Source organism: Orcinus orca, chromosome 8 (assembly GCF_937001465.1).
Source record: "Orcinus orca chromosome 8, mOrcOrc1.1, whole genome shotgun sequence".
Lineage (NCBI taxonomy): Eukaryota > Metazoa > Chordata > Mammalia > Artiodactyla > Delphinidae > Orcinus > Orcinus orca.
In genome coordinates this window covers 89,042,168-89,060,616 of record NC_064566.1, presented here as the reverse complement: position 1 = coordinate 89,060,616, position 18,449 = coordinate 89,042,168, and the positions used below count along the sequence as shown (strand labels likewise).

Below are 18,449 nucleotides of genomic sequence, written 5' to 3'. Positions count from 1 at the left end.
AAGTTTATTATAAGGAATTATTTGGAATACATTTAGAGCTTGGACTTGGGTTTGTTTGATTCTTGTTTCATTTAAAAATTCTTCATTTTTGCTCCCTAGGGCAACCTGGATAGAACAAGAAGGAAAACGTATTTGCGGAAAGGTGTCCGTATTTATTTCAAGGCTTCACACCAGGCTTTGTTTTCATTAGAATATTGGTGGTGGGGTGTCCGGTGATGCAGATTTACCCTGAGGCTAAGGAAGCTCAAACCTCAGGGCACCTTCCCAGTCCTGCCCCTCCCAGGGTCCGATAGCTAACATTGTAGTCATAATCTGTAATCTTAATTCTTAAAGAAGCCCCCCCGCAAATGGTATGCTTTAGGACCCACAAAACTTGGATCTACCCCTGCAGGTAGGTACAAGACCTACGGGCTCAGTGAAAGATTTAAAAATCTAGCACCATTTTGTATCAAGATTTTTTTCTCAATCCAATCCAAAGAGAAGAGATACAGAGGTTAAACCTTGTTTCAATAAATATAACATAAATTACATCATAAATGTTGGTATATAAAATCATTTTAAGATCCAGCCACTACCAAGTCTACCAAGTACTAATTAATAATACAATTTTAGCCAAGCACATGAATTTGGTTATCCCATGGAGTTGTGGCAGGGACCTGGGGAGAACGACACTACAGAAATACGGACTCTAGGGTCAAAGTGTTCACCCAGCTCTAATAACGTACACTAAAAAGTCAGAAATCCTGGACGTGGCTCAGTATGCAACTTGGTCATCACTGAAAGAGTTAAGAAGCCCAGTGGATGCTGTGAGCCCCATTGTATTCTGTAATGGAACTGAATTCTCATTGTGATCCTGCGGCTGTGAATTAAAACTCCTCTGTTTGCAGGGAATATTAGGATGCTGACTTTCTGCTGACTTTCTGTTGATTCTCTTCTTTTTCTGTCTAATCCGCTATGGGATTTCTCCCAGATTGAAAAATGCAAACCAAACTGAAAACCAAATTGATGGATATCTATGTTCATACAATGAAATTATCCTGGGAAAAACCTGGTTGAGTACAATCCCAAAAGTCTCCATGCTTTAATCCTTCCTATTAAAGGACAGCACAAAAAAACCATTCCATTAACTAAACCATTCCTTATTGGAGGGACAGAGAAGGGAACTAAAAGGCAGACATTTAAAAATACAGAGCAAATGAGGGAAGAGCAACAACCTCCTTGGGAATGTTTAGGCAGTAAACGTTCCTGCAACCCCTCTCGGTTCCTGGGGCATACATTATGCAAATTATTTTACCACTGCACGAATCTCCCTTTTTCTTTAGGAACGCTTTGTGTCCCCACCCTGTTGCTGGCTGGCTGGGAGTACGCCCTCCACCGCCTGCAGGCTGCCAGAGCCACTCACATAATGTGGGCTTTGTTTACGTGTCCATAAATATTTGACAATTCAGAAGCAGTGCAGTTCCCAGCACAAACAGAAAGGAATATTCCTAGGCAATTTCAGGGTCATCAGAACACTATAAGGGCTCCCCCAAACACGGACAGACACACAAAGACGGAGGATTGAGGGGGGTCATTCAGGGTAGGAACTAAGTCAAGTGGGTCAGTTGGCCTCTGGGGGAGATTTGCTGGCACAGAAGGTATAGGAAAAACTGAAGGGCTTTGTTGCTCTTCTACCTGATCATTATGCCTTGGCGTCCACTTACAAATGCACTAAAAGTGAGCTAAATCCCTTAGCTAGACCAGGCAGAGACCTGCAGCATTACTGGCATTTACAGCCTTCCTGATGGTGAATTCCTAGGAGAAAATCCTGACTCTTCACAATGCCATTCTTCAGTGAAAGCTGCCATTGCAGGTCTGTGGCTGCAGACAGGGGAGAAACCCACCCACAAAGCAGAGAGCCAGAGTAGATGTTTGGTAATGGTGGATATGGCTCCCATGCTTGCAGAACTCCTAACAGCTGTGCTGTCAGCAAGAGTCCGTGAGGCCCATTTAAGCATACTCACTTGTAAGGGATTTTCTGCTCTTCCTGCATTACTCCCTCTATGTAAACTCCCCAATTCTGACCTCATACATAACTGAGTCAGTTTACTTTCAACTGATCCTAGTGACTTAAAAATAATAAACAATTGGTGCGGGAATTCCCTGGTGGTCCAGCGGTTAGGATTTGGCACTTTCACTGCCATGGCCGGGGTTCAATTCCTGGTTGGGGAACTAAGATCCCACAAGCCATGCAGCCCCGCCAAGAAAAAAAAAAGGAAAAAATTGGTGCACCAAAGACAAACTACGAGGGAAAGAGCTACCTGTAATCCTGATATCATTTTCTTGGCTTCCTCCATTTCTTTTTCCAAATGTTCTTGTTGTTCCAACAGCTGTTCTTCCCATGAAGTCTCCAGATAGGGCCGGGGGCTGCCTGGTCTCCAGTCCCGGGACAATGGAGAGTCTGTCTCCTCTACAAGAGGAAAGGAGGGAGTACAGTTCATGTTGAAGAAAACTGAGCTGCAGGCAGAAAGCAATTACAGACCTGCGTGTTCACAGGGCCAGGTCACCTGCCTGCTGAACCTTCTCTCACGGCACAGACTGGACTCTCCACCAGGTGGGGTTGTGAGACAGAAGGAACTGGCCATTGACTGACTCCAGGCTCACGGGAGTGACGCTTATTCTGTTGGGGAGATCCACCCTCTTTCAAACCTTCAGGAAGCAATAAGACTCCCTGGGAATCTTGGTATGGGACAGATTTTACTCTTAATTCTCTAGAATTGGCATTCCTAGAGCTTGATCCTGCCAGCTACAAAGGGGGAAGCTGTCAGAGGCAATGAAAACAAAATTCCTGTTGGTTGCTCTGGAGCTTCAGAGGGAAGACCTCAACTCAAATTCCTTCGACCATTCTGTTATGACTGAACCCCTTTCACGTATAACATTGTGTGAGTCACAAAGGAAACAAACCATACTTGTACAAAGTGTTTCATCTCTCTCTCTGGTTTTATTTCCCTATCTTTACAGTCCCTTTGCTCTGATTTCATTCATAAGAATGAATATGATAAGTATAATCCCTCTGGCTTGTTGTGCGACTAAATGAGGTAACCTATGTGCAGGGCCCGCGGTAGCTGGTTCAGAGCCAGCACTCTGTAAAGGCCTCCCTCTCCCTCCCCAGGGTGCCAGGAATTTCTGACTCAGGAACAAGACTGACTTTTTAGTACTAACACCAGGGCTAGATGGGAAATGGAATAAGGAAGAATTTAATTCCAGTTTTCCTTCAGAGGGCTTCAGTTTCATTATACTCCTTACAGGCAAATAAAACTCTAAGTCTTGTGCTTTGCTTCTTCCATGCTTTCCTCTCTGTTTAATGTAAGAAAAAGATCGACTGAGACAGAGGAAGAAGTCTACACAAAGGGAACTCTGTGGTCCTTTCTGTAGCCTTTATACCAAACATGATGCAGACCTGCTCTGTGCTGTATGTTCTCACAGATGCCTCACCTCCTACTATATATTCCTGGCCCCAATTTAAGTTAGAGAAGCACTGAAGTTATTTGCATAACACAGAAATAATAAAAACTGTTAACTTGAGTAGGCTTCTGCCTGTTTCAAAGTCATCTCCTAACTCATAGGCAGCCAGCTAATGAACAGCCTGTCTACACGGCTGCAGGATATTTGACAGCTAGGACATCAGAAGTGACAATCTATGAGAGGATACAACATTCACTGGCTACAAAGCATTAGAGCTCTCTAGAGTGGACCCTGCATGCACAGAATATGGAGGGAGAAGGCCAAGGAGACAGTCAGGACCCCCAGACTCTTGAAGCTGTTCCTTGAGCCAACCCAGGCAGGCTGAGAAATAGTACCTGTTTTGTTCTCTATTCCTTCAGAGGGAATAATCACGAAATCTGCCTTCTCCTCCAACTGGGTTATAATAGAGTCGCTCTTTGCACTGTGGATAGGACTGGGGGAAGTCAGGCTGTGACCAAAGGAAAAGAAAGAGAAACAATTACTGCGAACCGTTGTTTAGAAGCCAGCTTTCCTAATTTATCCCAGAAACGTGTTCTTATTCATCTAACTCCTACTGCCTGACACAGTGCCTGGCCCACAGCAAGAACAAATGTTTGTTGAATGAATGATGAGCTTGTAAAATGAATGAAATGAATATTGAATGAATGAATGACCCAGTCCCAGGAAGTCTTTTCCACAACAAGGCTGCCTTTAAGCCTAGCTCCCTGAGAAGAGATTTACCAGAAGGATGGATAATCTAGCATTTTAAAGAACTCTAATTTTGTTTGGTTTGGCTTTTTGTTTTTGTTTTTTACTTAACCACCACCTCCTCCACCATCATCCCTGGGCCCAAGTTCAGGGGCTGATGTAGTATGTGTTTTAGTAGCTTTGGGAGCTGGAAGGAAAATCTATTTCCAATACGTTGATCTTTCACTGACACATGCAATACCAGCAGAGTAATCACGGCAGATCAGCTCTGCACTGATCCCAAAGTAGGGGATGGTGTGGAGGGTGCCTCAGAGGGGAGAAACTGCTGGAGTGTGGACAGTGCCAGGCTGGGCAAAGGAGCGGTGACATATCAACAAAGCTAGGACATGATACAGAAAAGGATGATACGTCAAAAAGGGAAAAGACCTGCTAGGGGATGGTAAAGGTTTACTTGATTTACTGCCATCAAGGAGTTATTCATATCTCTGCCACACTATTTTCAAATTGTCATCAGAAACCTTGCAACAATTCTTAAATTCTAGTATAACTACTAGCCTTGGAAGGAACTGTTTGCATTTTTAGGGAAGCAGAATTTTAAATCCCCAGAAGCAAATCTACAGGACACGATGGGAATGTGGCTGATGCTTCCATCTGAAGAGCCATCTTTCTTTGCACCACACCTTGAGAACATCAGCACTGAAACAATCTCAGGGGTTGTGGGGTCTGCAGACCCAGCCCCCTCTCAGGAATTCTTTCCAAATCCATCACCCAGACAACAGTGAAAGTGTCTTGGATTCATTGACCCACTTAATGTGCCCCTGAAGTCTCCCAGGCTAATCCTCCCAGCCACGATCAGGAGTTAACATTTCATCTTCCTAGAAACCACTAAAAATAAGAGCCAAGCACACTGGAGTTAGCAAGAAATTTCAAAAATCTCTGAAGCTGCCTGAGGACTAGTGTCTCAACCTCCTCGTTGTCCAGAGTTTTGGACTTTGGTGGGAATGACCTCAACCAGTAACACACCCTCATCCTTATTAGAACCACAGAAAAAAAATTAGTTTTTTGCTTCTTCAAATTAAAAAAAGTCACTTAATCATATCTATAGATCTACAACCCAAACAGGCAAGATGGGAGAAGAGAGGCAAGAAGTGGTATTCAGAAAAGGTAATTGCTTTACAGAACTCTCTTATCCATCTTTCACCACTTAGGCAATCTGACTTCCAGGCCAACATGCATTAGCTGCTGGAAAAGCATTAGTCTAAGGGTACTATGTCATTCATAAGAAGAACAGATTTATGACACTTCAGGCCTCAGCATCCGCCTTCTTATAGAAATGGGGGTACAAGTGCAGAAAGAGGTCTGCACCAGCTGCTCCTCTTTGAGAAATGATAAGACAACACTTTCTCAGCTGACAAGGTGTTATGGCTGACATGTTCCCTTGCCTGCATTTAGCTGGACCACTAAATGTGGGTATGTGTGAGACGAAGGGGGGCGGGGGCGGGGTAGTGTGAACCTAGGATGCAGGCGGAAAAATGCTTTCCTAAAAGCAGAGACGCATGCTCAGCTCCACTGGCTCCCTCCTAAGTGAGCTGTCTCCCATATAAGGGCAGAAAGAGGCGGATGTCTGCATATCCAACCCCACTGGGGGAGTGGCAGAGCAGCCAAAGGAAAACAACATTTCTCTTTCTTGAATTGGGGCTGCCAGTGTGTGAGGCCACGGAGAGGTAAAACCATGAAACTAACTGGCCAAGTCAAAAGGTAAAGGATCTGAGGAAGAAAAATCCTGAGGCACGTGTCAGAGCAGGCATCTTGCCGCCTCCCCGAGACGAACCTCACGGATGAGGATGGTACACTAAATCCTCTGCCTCAAGTCAGACAAAAGTATTTTAATGCTAATTAATTATATGATTTAGGCTCTCCCTGATTAGCTTTAAAACCCTATTTTATAAACAAGTAATTTCCTACTTGCCATCATAATCCTGTCAAGGAACAAGTGATTACAATATTAATTCCCACAGGTCTAACATCTCTCCAATCTTATCAGACAAACAATCTCCCAGAAAAGCTACCTTCAAATTAGAGTCAAATCAATTTTTTTAAAAAAAACGGGTGCTGGGCAATATGAGTTCTGCTCCGTCCTGAAGTGCCTCCTTCTGTAGAGACCAGACAGGGTCAAGGTCCACTCCTTCCCCTATGCTGGTTGCAGCTTCCTAAATCCACTGTATTTTACACTGATAATCCCAGGCCAGCAGCCTGTTCTCCCCAATATAGCGCCCCCACCGATCCCCGCCTGTCTCTGGCTAACAGCATCCGCCAGTCCTGGCCCTGCTGCCACCCATGCCCCCCACCTCCAAAGCCAAAGTGGCTTCACCTCACCATTTGACTTGCGTCCCTCCCATGGTCCCCCTCGTGGCTCCGGCTTCAGCAAGTCGGCTTCCCGGGGTGAAGTGGGAGGCTGAAAGTCACAGCGCTCCCCAATTCGGGCATGTCTCCCCGCGCTGAGGCCCGAAGAACGACTCCACGGGCAGGCCAACTACCAGAGCCGCTCGCCCCGGTCCCGAGAGGGAGGAGGGAGGACAGAGAAGCAGGCGTCTCGGCCCCAGGGACGGGGATGCTCCCGGTTCTGAGGCGCGCTGTCCCAGCAGCTCAGACACTGCAGCAGCCCAGCCTCGGCGGAAGCCGCCTCCCCTCGCAGGCTGCGGGTCCCCGGCAGCGGCATCGTGGTCTCCGCGGCCGCGCGGCTCCGGGCGTGCCCCCGGGCGCAGGCATTTCAACCCATCTCCGACCCACCGGAGAAAGGCTGCCCGCAGCTCCGGCTGCGCGGTCGAGTCCCGGTCGGGCGGCAGGCGGCGATCCCAGCTCCGCACCGCCTCCCCGGTCCCACCCTCCCGACGCCCTCCCCCGCTTCCCAGGCTGTCACTTGCGGGCAGGCAGCGCCGGGCTCGGACCCAGGCTGGCGCTCGGCGGGCCGACTGAGCTCGAGGCAGAGCGGGGCGGGGCTGCGGGGCCCAGCGGGAGCCCCTGGCGAGGCACCGGAGAGGCCGCCGGTCGGCAGAGGGAGGGGTCTGTGGTCCCGGTCTGGAGAAGCCCAGAACTGATAGCGGTGCCTTCTCCTCTCTGAACCCTGCCTTCGTGGGCACGGAGGTCGGGGTGGGTCTAACGCGGCTCCTTGTGGGAGGGGGCTCCCCCGGAAACCCGCCGAACGCCTGTCTCCCGCACCCTCCCCTCGGGCGTTTCACGTGTTCTTTTTTCCCAGCTAAGGATCGTTTTGCTCGGATATGGTGAGAGGCTGGCCCGAGGTCTACAGGTCTACGAAGCAACAGGCGGGCAGTCGGGCAGGGCTTTGCCAGGATGTCTCTCAAGGAGCAGGGGGAGGGGATGGGACATAAGGGCCTGTCTTTCCTACCTTCTGAACCACTCCCCGTTCTGAATCACACACCAGGGACCTCCTGGCCTTCATGGATCACTTAGACATTAGGTGGACTCCCCCTGAGTGGGGGGTGGCGGCGGGGGGGAGGGGGGCAGAATGTGCCAGAGCCTTCTGGGTCTCAGCGTGCTGCCTGAGGATCCCAAAGAGGTGAGTGAGAGGTTGGCTTAGAAGAAAACGACCAAATCACGAAGGAGAGAAAGAGGAAAGCAAACTATTCTTTGACCCCTCGCCTAGAAAACTGTCACTGTCGACCCACTGGAGCCTGATTTCCAATGGCCCCTAATTCACACGGTCTCATACCCCTGCTCCCAGTCTGAGTTCTGCCAGACAGGAGGAAAGCAGGTGCTCTCAGGAAAAAATCCAGACTCTTTTTTTCTCTAACTCTGGCAAGCACTATCAGGCACAGAAAAGTAAAAGGCCTGAAGCCATGCAGGAAGCAACAGATCTCATTATACAATGAGATATCCTTTGATTCTGTACCAAGTGATAGTCCAAGCAGCAAGCAAGGAAGGAATGGTTTAGATTCTCAGTAAAAGCACATCTATTGCTTAATGGGTACAAGGTTTCCTTTTAGGGTGATGAAAATCTCTTTGGACTGGACAGAAGTGATGGTTGCACAATATTAATGAAGGTACTACATACCACTGAATTGTACACTTTAAAATGATTAATGGCTAATTTAATGTCATGTGAATTTTAAAAATAAAAAAGCACAACTATTAAATGTGAAAATTAAAGTCGAGCAAGGTTACCAGTATATTAAAATGATGGAAAGAATTCCATGTGACCTCAGCAAATTAGAAAATGGTCCATCAAACTAAGATGGAATTTTATTAGGAAAAGAAATAGGAGGAAGGAAACAAACACATAAAATACATACATATTAGACAAAGAACAATTAGGCTTAACTATAACAGACTAATCCTGGGTTGAGGTAAGAGAGAAAAGGTTATAAGAGCATAAATTAAATATGATTCAGCAATGAAATTAAGTTAGTAAATAAGCTAACATGACCTGGGGATGTGTTTATAGGAGCATGATTTACATGAGCCTGGAAAATAATCTTTTTCTGCCACTATACTTGGCATTGATCAGGCTTTTATTAGAGCACTGTGTCCTGTTGTGGTCTCTGCATTTGGCTCTAAGGGATATAGACAACATTTTTCAGCTAGAGTCACACACATTGTTAGCCCACTCAAATGTGTACTAATCGGCCACAATTCCCAGCCCTGGAAATGAAAGGTGGGAACATTCTAAAGGCTCTAAGACAACTCTGTTCATTTTCTCTTGCTATGAGCTTTATACAGCCTTCTCAGGCCATAACTTAAGAGTCAGACTCAGGCACAAAGGCAGTGCAATGGAACTGGCTCTCACAAACACTGGCAGCTGATATGCAAATATCAGAACCATCGGGCTGGGCCCTAGCAAGTCCCAGTCATGCCCCCACGTGGACACAGCAAAGCACTGGCACTGATATGTAGGAAATTCACAAGCATCCCAGCCTACCCTCCTGTCAGCACAAAACCACAGACCGTGCTGAGGGCTACCCTTTAAAGCCAAACATAAACTGAAGGAAAGAGAAAGGGCTTCAGTGCCTTATTGCCTGTTGCATTACTACCTGAAGCTGACAACCCTGAGAATCCCCACAATTCAGCTCTTAGGGAGGACTGTAGTGGTGAAGAATCTGAGGCCACAGTTACCTGGAGCAGCTGGACTCGGATGGGGACCTTTGCTGCCCTTCATACTGCTGCACCAGGGCTCGCACGCTCCAGCATGGATTCCCAATCTCCTCATCCACGCTGCTGTTCCTAAAGGCAGAGGGCACCAGCAAAGGAGAAGGTGTCAGTCCTTCAGGTCAACCCAACAAGTACTGATAGACACCACTTTGGGAGCACTATGGGAAAAAAGATGAATAAGGCAAAGCCCCTGCCTTAAGGACACTTGAAACCTAGTAAGAAAGGTAGATGCAAAAAACCAGTACTTTCACCAATCTCTGCAACACCTCAGAGTCGTGTTCCCTCTCAGCAGACGCACACCCACAAAGCATTTCCTGCCATGACTCTCTAGGACAGCCCACCCTTTAGGATACACTCCAGGGCGAGACTCAAGGATGAATCGGGATGTTGCTGCCACATATATCTCCCAGTGCAGAAAACACACTGTGCCAAAGGCATATATTTAAAACTCTGGGTACTTCCCTGGTGGTCCAGTGGTTAAGAATCCACCTTCCAAGGCAGGGGATATGGGTTCGATCCCTGGTCAGGGAACTAAGATCACACATGCTGCGAGGCAACTAAGTCCATGCGCTCTAGAGCCTGCATGCCACAACTAGAGAGAAGCCTGCGGGCTGCGACCAAGAGTCCGCGTGCCACAACTAAAAGATGCCGCAACTAAGACCAGATGCAGCCAAATAAATAAATACATGAATATTTTAAAAAATAAAATAAAACAAAACTTTGCACACCAAAGCAAAAAATTACATATACGATTCCTTTACTTTCTACTAAAGGCAAAATAAACATCTCTAAAAGAGAGGGCCTTTTTTCTCTTTTGGAGTGCCCTCTCCAACCTCCATTCCATGCTCTTTTCTACAATGTGGGCTGTGTAGGTGGTATTTCCCTTTACTGCACTATATCATTTAAGGGAAGAAATATCAGAGTGGGTTGAGTTCCCATCCCCAGATTTCCATCCTTACCTCTGTCTGTATCGAAAGACATCCCGCCCTGACCGTGACATGTCGTGACACACATCAGCTAGGGCAGCAGCTGCTCCCTGGGCCACAGCAGTGGCACAGTGTGGCTGGTGACTCTGCAGAGGGACTCTGGCGTCCTGTCCTTGGTTCACTGTCCTGCTGGAGCCCGGTTTGAAATGAGCTGCCAAGGCCAGGACCAGCCTCATGATAGACTTCAGGTTGCCTTCCACGATATCTGAGGATCGGAACAGACCGAGAGGTCCTAAGAGAGAGGCAGAGAGCTGAGGACTCCTTCAGTTACTACGTATTTGCTAGTGAGCAGGTAAGCAAGGCAATCAAGCTCTCTGTGTTCAACAGGGAGACAGAGTATTTGAAAGCAATTACAATAACGTACAATAACGTATGAGAGGAGAAGTACAGGATTCTCTGGGAGCTCAGAGAAGAAGCATCTTGTCTAGTCTAGAGGGCTCTGGGAGGGATTCCCTGAGGAAGTGAGTTCTAAACTGAGACATGACTGACCAATAATGGTTTATCAGATGAGGGAAGGGAAGGAAAAGAGTATTCCAAGAAGAGGGAACAGCAGGCATGAAGATCTAGAGGTGAGACAGCACGACACACCCGAACTGCGCCCTCCAGTATGGGAGCCACTAGCCACATGTGGCTCTTGAGCACTTAAAAGGTAGCTGTAGTCTGAGCTGAAACGTGCTAGTACTAACCTAGCACACACACAGAAACAGAATGAAAAATCTCATGAGACTTAGTACAAAAAATAGAATGGAAAATGTCTCATTAATAGTGTTTTACATTGATCATATGTTGAGCTGATAATATTTTGGATATGTTGGGTGAAGTAAAATATATTATTAAAATTATTTTCAACAATTTCGTTTTCTTTTTTTTTTAACCGTGGCTATTAGACACATTCAAGTCATGTATGAGACTCACGTTATAATTCTATGGCACACGCTGTGGAAGAGGAACAGAAAGCAGCTCAGCATAGCCAGAGCTCAGAGTTCAGGGGGAGAGGGTGAAAGATGGAGGAGGATGAACAGGAGGTGAGGTCAGAAAGGGCCTGGTGAGCCAGAGGAAGGACTCTGGATTTTCTCCTAAGGGCCCTCAGATGCAGAGGAATGGCATGAGCATATATACTCTTAGAAAGATCATTCTGGCTGCAGTGTGGAGAGCAGAGGGGAGGGGGACAGAAATGGATGCAGTGGGACTAATTAGGAAGCTGTTGCACTTCTCCAGGTAAATGACAATGATGTCCTGAACGGCAGTGTTCCCTCAAAATAGCCGACTTTAATGGGCCAGATCCCCAAGCCCACTCCTCATGGGGACCAGATCTGAGATATTATGGCATTCTAAATTTTGTCCTAGAAAAAAAAGAGAAATGCAGGCAGAAAAAAATATAATAGGTCTGGTTAACGTAAGGAAATAGGTAAAATTCTATGTTTTAGTTTCATAGCCTTTTAAATATGCAAGGCTTCCAAAAGGATTGACTGATACCTTCTACAGGCACTCTCAATGGTCAGTATCTGCCCCGCATGAATGAGCCCAACACAAAGAACACTAATAACACACGAAAGGAGGGCTCCCTCCTGCCCCCCATTCTCATTAGAGCCACAGGCAATCAGGCCCAGAAACTGAAGCTGAAACAGAACCAGATTATAATCAGTTCTACAGAAGCAGTGAGAGGACCTGGGAGCCTGTGCCTTCTGAGGACACCTACACCATTTCTTCCCTGAAGCCTGGGCTCAAACTGGAATGAGAGGTGTCCTCTTCTGGCCATGTGGCTCAAAAAACTCAAAAAACATAATCTATCTTCATTTTTGATAGCTTAAACAAGACATTCTAAAATTAATATCACAATTTTATAATTTCTTTTCTGTTAATCTTCCTACACACACTCAAGCAAAACTTTACTCAGTTAAAATGAATAGAGAACTTCTATCTTCACCCCGGTTTCCAAAGCACTTGGATTTTGATAATCGCTCTGTCCCAAGAGGATAACTTTCTTTATGGAAAAATGATACGAGGTCGTGGGCCTAACCCTACTCGAGTCTACTCGGAACGCTCAGCTACATAACAGGTAGTTCTTCTGAGGGTGACAGTCACCAGGTAAAGATGAGTGTACTCACCCACCACGGACAGGATGAAGCACTGACCTTTAGCTGAAGTCTGGTGCATACGAATCTTTTTGGAGGCTACAAACTGTAACACTTTCTCCACATTATTTTTCATCTCCTGCTGGTTACTGGGACTCAGCTGTACACCACTCAGCTTTTCTCCTGCTGTTAGGATAAAGAAAATATTTGAAGTTATGGGGAGCAGCACTATCACAGTTTCATAGTAGCCAGACACAGAGAAAGAGAATATTTGATGTAAACACTAAGATTATCTATAAATATGCAAGTGAGTTAGGCCTTGGTGTTTGTAATTTGGATGGGGAATAGGAAAATGAAAGTCTTTTGCGGGGCCTTCAAATTTTCAAATTTATTCCCAGGGGCCTGTGAAGTTGCTGTGCATACATTTTTTCATTCAACAAATATTCATGAATATTCATTCAACAAATATTCATGAATATTCATTCAACAAATATTCAGCACAATATGCACTGTGTGCCAGGCCCTATTCTAAGCACCAGAGAAACAGCAATGACCAGGACTTCGTCTTTCCTTCCATCGTAGAGTTTATATCTGTAGGGATGACAGATGACCAAGGTAACAAATAAATCTTCAATATAATTTCAGGTAGTGATAAGTACTATGAGGAAAGACAGAGAAGAGTGATCACGGTCTCTCTGATAACACATTTGGGCAGAGGCTTGAATAAAGTAAGAGAGGTTAAGATTTGCGGAGGAAGCATTCCAGGCTGAGAGTGCACAGATCCCAACCCCAAGGTGGGAATGAGCTCAGCTTATCTGAGGAACAGCAACAAGACCATAGGGCTGGAGTGGAGAGAGCAAGGAGTCGAGTCCTAGGGTAAGGTGGAGAGGTAAGCAAGGCCAGGCCATGTGGAGCTTTAGGGACCAGAGGAAAAGAGCAAAGACCTTGAATTTTATTCTATGTGTAATGGACAGCCAACAGAGGGTTTGAGGTAAGGGAGTTACATGATCTGATTTATGTTTTTAAAAGTTGACTCTGTGTGGACATAGATTATGTGAAGAGGAAATAGGGAGATTAGCTAAAAGGGAAGTGAAAACCATCAAGCAAGAGATAATGATGGTTTGGGAAGAAGCTGACAGGTGAGAAGTCAGATACTGGGTACATTTTTTTTTAATTTTTAATTAATTAATTTTTTAAAGTACCAATGTTTATATGGGTGATTACAGGGCACTGAGAGTAAGAAAAGGGACTCAACACAAGGAAGAACAGGAGGTAATGCCAGGTGATAGCGGGTGGAGTCTGCTTCATGACAAGCCTCGAAGAGGCACAAAAGCTGTGTCCACTGGCTACTTGGGAGGTCTCCCCAGTGGGAGAAACGGTATCTTGCACCAGTTCAGGGAAGGGAGGGAAGAAGGGGGAATTTATCACCTGGATTTCTCCCATCTCCCATTAGTCAAATGTTATCCCAGGAGCACTAACTCTTCCACATTCCTGGGTTGCTAGTGGCTACTTGAGATACCAGATCCCATGTCCTGTGGGGTCATTCCATCCAAGTCTGGAAATGATGGGAGAAGACAAACTCTGGGTATGCGGCTGGTGAGTGCCGGAGAGAATCTGGTTTTGTACATAAGATGTGTTCATGACAGTCCAACAGTGTTTTTCTTTTACCAGAAGAGGGAACCTGGCATAATGATCAAAGACCTTTCCCAAGGTCACATAGCTAGTAAGTGGTAAATTCAGGATTTGAACATAGTCTTGGCTCTGGAAACTGTCAAAGACCAAGATAAGGAAGTTGGATTTTATGCAGCAGGCAAAGGAGAGTCGCTAAAGGGTTTCAAGCTGGGAATGATGTAAGATAAAGAGCTTTTTATAAAGCTCCCAATCTCTACTTTGCTCCGTCTTCCCATGTGGCTGAACTTGGCACAAAAGTAGGTGGCCCCAGAGATGTGAGGACATCCAAGACAGTTTTTGAGCTCTGACTAGATCCAGAGCTCACATGGGCTTCAACACTGTCTCATAATCTTTCTGTCTTCATCAAAGCCTACACCTACCAAAGAGACTAGCTTGTCAGAGGCAGGCAGGATCTGGGCGGAAAGGTCAAAATGAGGGGAAGAGTAGATTGACCTAAAGACCAGGAGCAGGAGAACCAGCCATACATCCACTGTCAGCCAGTGGGTCTAGGGATGTTGGCACCCGCATATGAACCCTTTGGTGCTGTCTGAGATGGTCAGATCTCATGAATTGTCGGCTGCACTGGTCACATTTATGGGGTCAGTATTTGGCATGTATCCGAGTATGTCTTCCAAGTTCATCAGATCGGAAGAAGGACCAAGTACAGGCTTCCCACATGCATTTACAGGGCCTTTCACCTGTGTGTTTGCGTTGGTGACTCACGAGGTGGGAGCCCTTAGCTTTTTCACAGTTCTCTCAATTGCAGCAGTTAAGGCCTTGAATCTGGGGATCTCCTCCTGGGAGCCCTTTCCTGGGCCCCAGAATACTGCTCTGCTCTCCGTGGAGCAGGTAGACTACTTAGGTAGGAAGGAGTCTTCCTGGGAGACTGGCTGGCTCACAAAAGAGCCCTGGGATTCCAAAGCCAGCAATAATGGGATCCAGTGGGGGCATCCCTAAGTTGTGGGGTTTCTAGACTGCAACATCTGAGCCAAAGAGGGGAGCATTGCCTGGGCCTCAGTGGAAGGCACGGTTGTATACAATAATGTTTTACGTGTTAAAGGGTCTCTGTTAGAAGTTACTGTTGGGAAGCCAGAATAAGGCATTGTTCGCATTCTGATGTGGGACATCATTGGGATTCCACTGGCAGGTGAGACTGGCGGCCCATTGGGGGCCATTCTTAGATTCCCACCAAAGGTCGTAGCCCCTGGAATACTGGGCTCTCCTAAGGGCATTGCTTGGGGCCCCTGGAAAATCATCATTCCTGGCTGGGAAGGAGACATTCCCTGAGTAAATCATCTGGGAAGGAGTGATAGTCACTTGGGGGCTCACACCGTGGTCAGGCAGCAACATACAGAGCTGTGGTCCCATTTCACTGGCATTCTGCCTGGGTGCCTCAGCAGAGACCAAGGGGATCCTATCCAGCTCTGTGCACTGACGGACATGTTGAAAACCTGATGGGCCATGGTTCCGAGAGGTGTGCACTCCACTGCTTCCAGGAGATGAAGACATGTCCAAGATAGACAGTGACTTCTCAGTCTCCTCTGTGAACTGGTGCAGAGCCACATTCCACCGGCTCAGGCCCTTGGCTCCCTGCTCCATCTTAACCTGGGATCGGTTGCACATTGAGACTACACAAGGGTCCAGACCCACACCTGAGCAAAGCTCCTGGGTACATTTTTAATATAAAGCGCACAGCACATGTGAAGGACTGGATATGATATATGAGGAAAAGAGAATAATAAAAGACAACTTCTAAATGTTCTGCTTTAACAGCTGGGTGAATGGTACTGTGATGTGTTAGATGAAGAATCTCAGAGGATAGAGGGATCAGCAGGGAGAAGGAAAAACTCTGATTATGACACATGAAGAGAGCTCAGTTTTTTCTTTTGGCCCAATCAGAGATTGAACCCAGGCCCTCATCAGTGAAAGCGCCGAGTCCTAACCACTGGACCACCAGGGAATTCCCAAGAGCTGCATTTTAGACATCCAAGCAGAGACGTTGAAAAGGAAGTTGATATTCATGTCTAGAACTCAATGAAAAGCTTAGGGCTAAAGATAAAAATTTGGGAAGAGCTCACTTAGGGATAGAGAATATGTAAGGACTAAGGTCTAAGCCTCTAAGGAGAACTTCAACATTTAGAGGTCAGGAGGGAGGAGACAGCCAGCAAAGCTAACAGGAGAGGCCAGTGAGGAAGGAGGAAAACTCGAAACCACAGGGTCCTGGAGTCCAAGGGGAGAAGGTGTTTGGAGGAGGAGGGAGTGATCCACTGTCAGGTTCTGCTAAGTTGAATACAGCGAGGACTGAGGCCTGGCCACTGGATTTGACAAGGCAGAGGTTGTGACCTTGAGGAGAGCAGTTTCGGGGGAGTAGTGGGATCAAAAGCCCAGTGAAGGCTGGCTAAAGAAAGAATGGGAAATAAGGCAGTGAATTCTGTGAATTTTTCTATATAGCCAAGTCACAACAGAACGCAGCATTTAAGAACCTGGGTTTGGGGTAAACAAGAATATGTATTCATATTGCTTGTATATGCATATAATATCTCTGGGGAAAAAAAAGCAAGAAACTGCTAACACTGGTGGCTTCCAGAAAGAGCAGGTAGCTGGCAGGGGGACAGAGGTGGAAAAATGGCTTTCGACTTTATATCCTCTTGTGTTGTCTGGATTTTCTAACTGACTACATTTCCAGTATAATCTATTCAAATGAATGAAGAATTAAATGAACTCATTTTAAAATGAGCTTTGGAATTAAAGCAGATCTAGGTTTGTATCTCTGCTTTGCCACTTACAGTTATGTGACGTTGTAAAGTTGCTTAACCTTTCTAAATCCTATAAAATGGGTGAAATAGTACTTACATCATATCTATATCATAAGTCCATCAAAGTAGCATGCTTAGCACAATGCTTGATATATACATATACATATATATATAATATATAAAGTACTCAATGAATTTACATATTTTTATAAATTCTCTTTTAAGTTTGTTTCCTGAAAATGGGGCTATTATGTTTCTCAAAGGTTGATGATCAAATGAAATTAAATGAGATAGTGTTCAATAAATAGCAGCTGCTATTACTATTACCATGGTTATTATAACCATAAGTGAATACTCTAATGAATCCATGAGCTGTCTGAATGAGGTATTCATGGACAGGCTGTCTGTTGCAAACCTGACTTCTTACATACCACTTGCAAACCCCACATCCCTCAAAGACTCTAGGCAAGGTAAGCTGACTTACATGACAATGAACGTTTGAGTACCTACTATGTGTCTGGCACTTGGTTAGGGGTTGTAGAAACAGAAAAAAAATTATACTGTACCTGCTCTTAAAGAGCTCAGTCTATACAGGAGAAATAGATAGTAAATAATTACCTTTTGGTGAGAGAAATAATAACAGAGCTACAGACAAATGCTATGGATATAAGGTTATGATACCATCTAATAAGAATGACCGGCAACAACTCCAGGGCTTCAAGAAAACAAGGTCTCTTGGGAAGCATCATGGTAGTGAATACCATAGAGGGGTCCTTTTGCTGCTAACACACCTTCTTTTTGCCTGGCTACTGCTTCCTTTTCCAGCCTCAGTCTAGACATCAAATCTTCTGGCAAGCCATCCCTCAACCCCTAAGACTGGGTTGGGTGTCCCCCATGTGCTCCTATCTGTACTTGCCCCATCAGAATACTAAGTACATTAATGGAAGTGACTTCACTTTCCAGTCTTTCCAAATAGATTGGGAGACTCTTGAGAGCCTAGACTGTGCCCATCATCATACTCCCAAAGCTTAACACGGCACCTGCAACACAGTGTTTATTGACGATAAATAAATAAAGTAACCTTGGGCGAGTATCTTAAGTCTTCTCTACTTCCATTTCCATTTATTTTAAAAAAATTTTTTGGCCGCAGTATGCGGGATCTTAGTTCCCCGACCAGGGATCGAACCTGTGCCTCGTGCAGTGGAAGCTCAGACTCTTAACCACTGGACCACCAGGGAAGTCCCATTTCCACTTATTTTAAAGAAGGAGCAATCTGCTCTGAAGGGTATATGGAGGATAAAAGAGGCCATGTTCTGGTTTACGCTAACATTGGAGTCCAGGGCCAACTGACCTACAATCTCGATGAGATACGCCAGGATCACCCCATCCCGGAGATCCTGTCGCAGGTCCTGCACAGGCTTCACTGTTGGCCTCTTCTTCAGCTGTGCGTTCACCCAGGCCACATATGCCTGCAGCTGTTGCTGGAAAATGAAAGGTGGAAATAAGGGAATAGTTGCATATTACTCTTATCCTCTACCCTGCACCCTCTAAGGCAGCATTTGAGATTGGGCAATCTATATCCAGAGGGAGGAGGAGGTTTTAAG

The 18,449-nt window shown here is 45.9% G+C and overlaps 1 protein-coding gene and 1 pseudogene across 7 annotated transcripts in view; both read right to left on the bottom strand.

Moving 5' to 3' along the window:
- Nucleotides 1-18,449, bottom strand: part of DIXDC1 (DIX domain containing 1) — a 73,983-nt gene that overhangs the window by 26,004 nt on the left and 29,530 nt on the right. For 5 of the 7 annotated variants that reach the window (XM_033434613.2, XM_033434618.2, XM_033434617.2 and 2 more), the window contains 6 exons: nucleotides 18,197-18,326; nucleotides 12,479-12,604; nucleotides 10,317-10,548; nucleotides 9,322-9,429; nucleotides 3,840-3,952; nucleotides 2,301-2,449 (listed from right to left, as the gene is read on the bottom strand). In XM_033434613.2, coding sequence (XP_033290504.1) covers nucleotides 2,301-2,449; nucleotides 3,840-3,952; nucleotides 9,322-9,429; nucleotides 10,317-10,548; nucleotides 12,479-12,604; nucleotides 18,197-18,326 — 858 coding nt within the window. Of the gene's footprint in view, nucleotides 1-2,300; nucleotides 2,450-3,839; nucleotides 3,953-6,567; nucleotides 7,423-9,321; nucleotides 9,430-10,316; nucleotides 11,687-12,478; nucleotides 12,605-18,196; nucleotides 18,327-18,449 lie in introns of those variants that run through there. The other 2 variants (XM_033434619.2, XM_033434620.2) reach the window with 2 other exon arrangements.
- On the bottom strand, nucleotides 14,543-15,799 carry LOC117202639 (Krueppel-like factor 17; annotated as a pseudogene).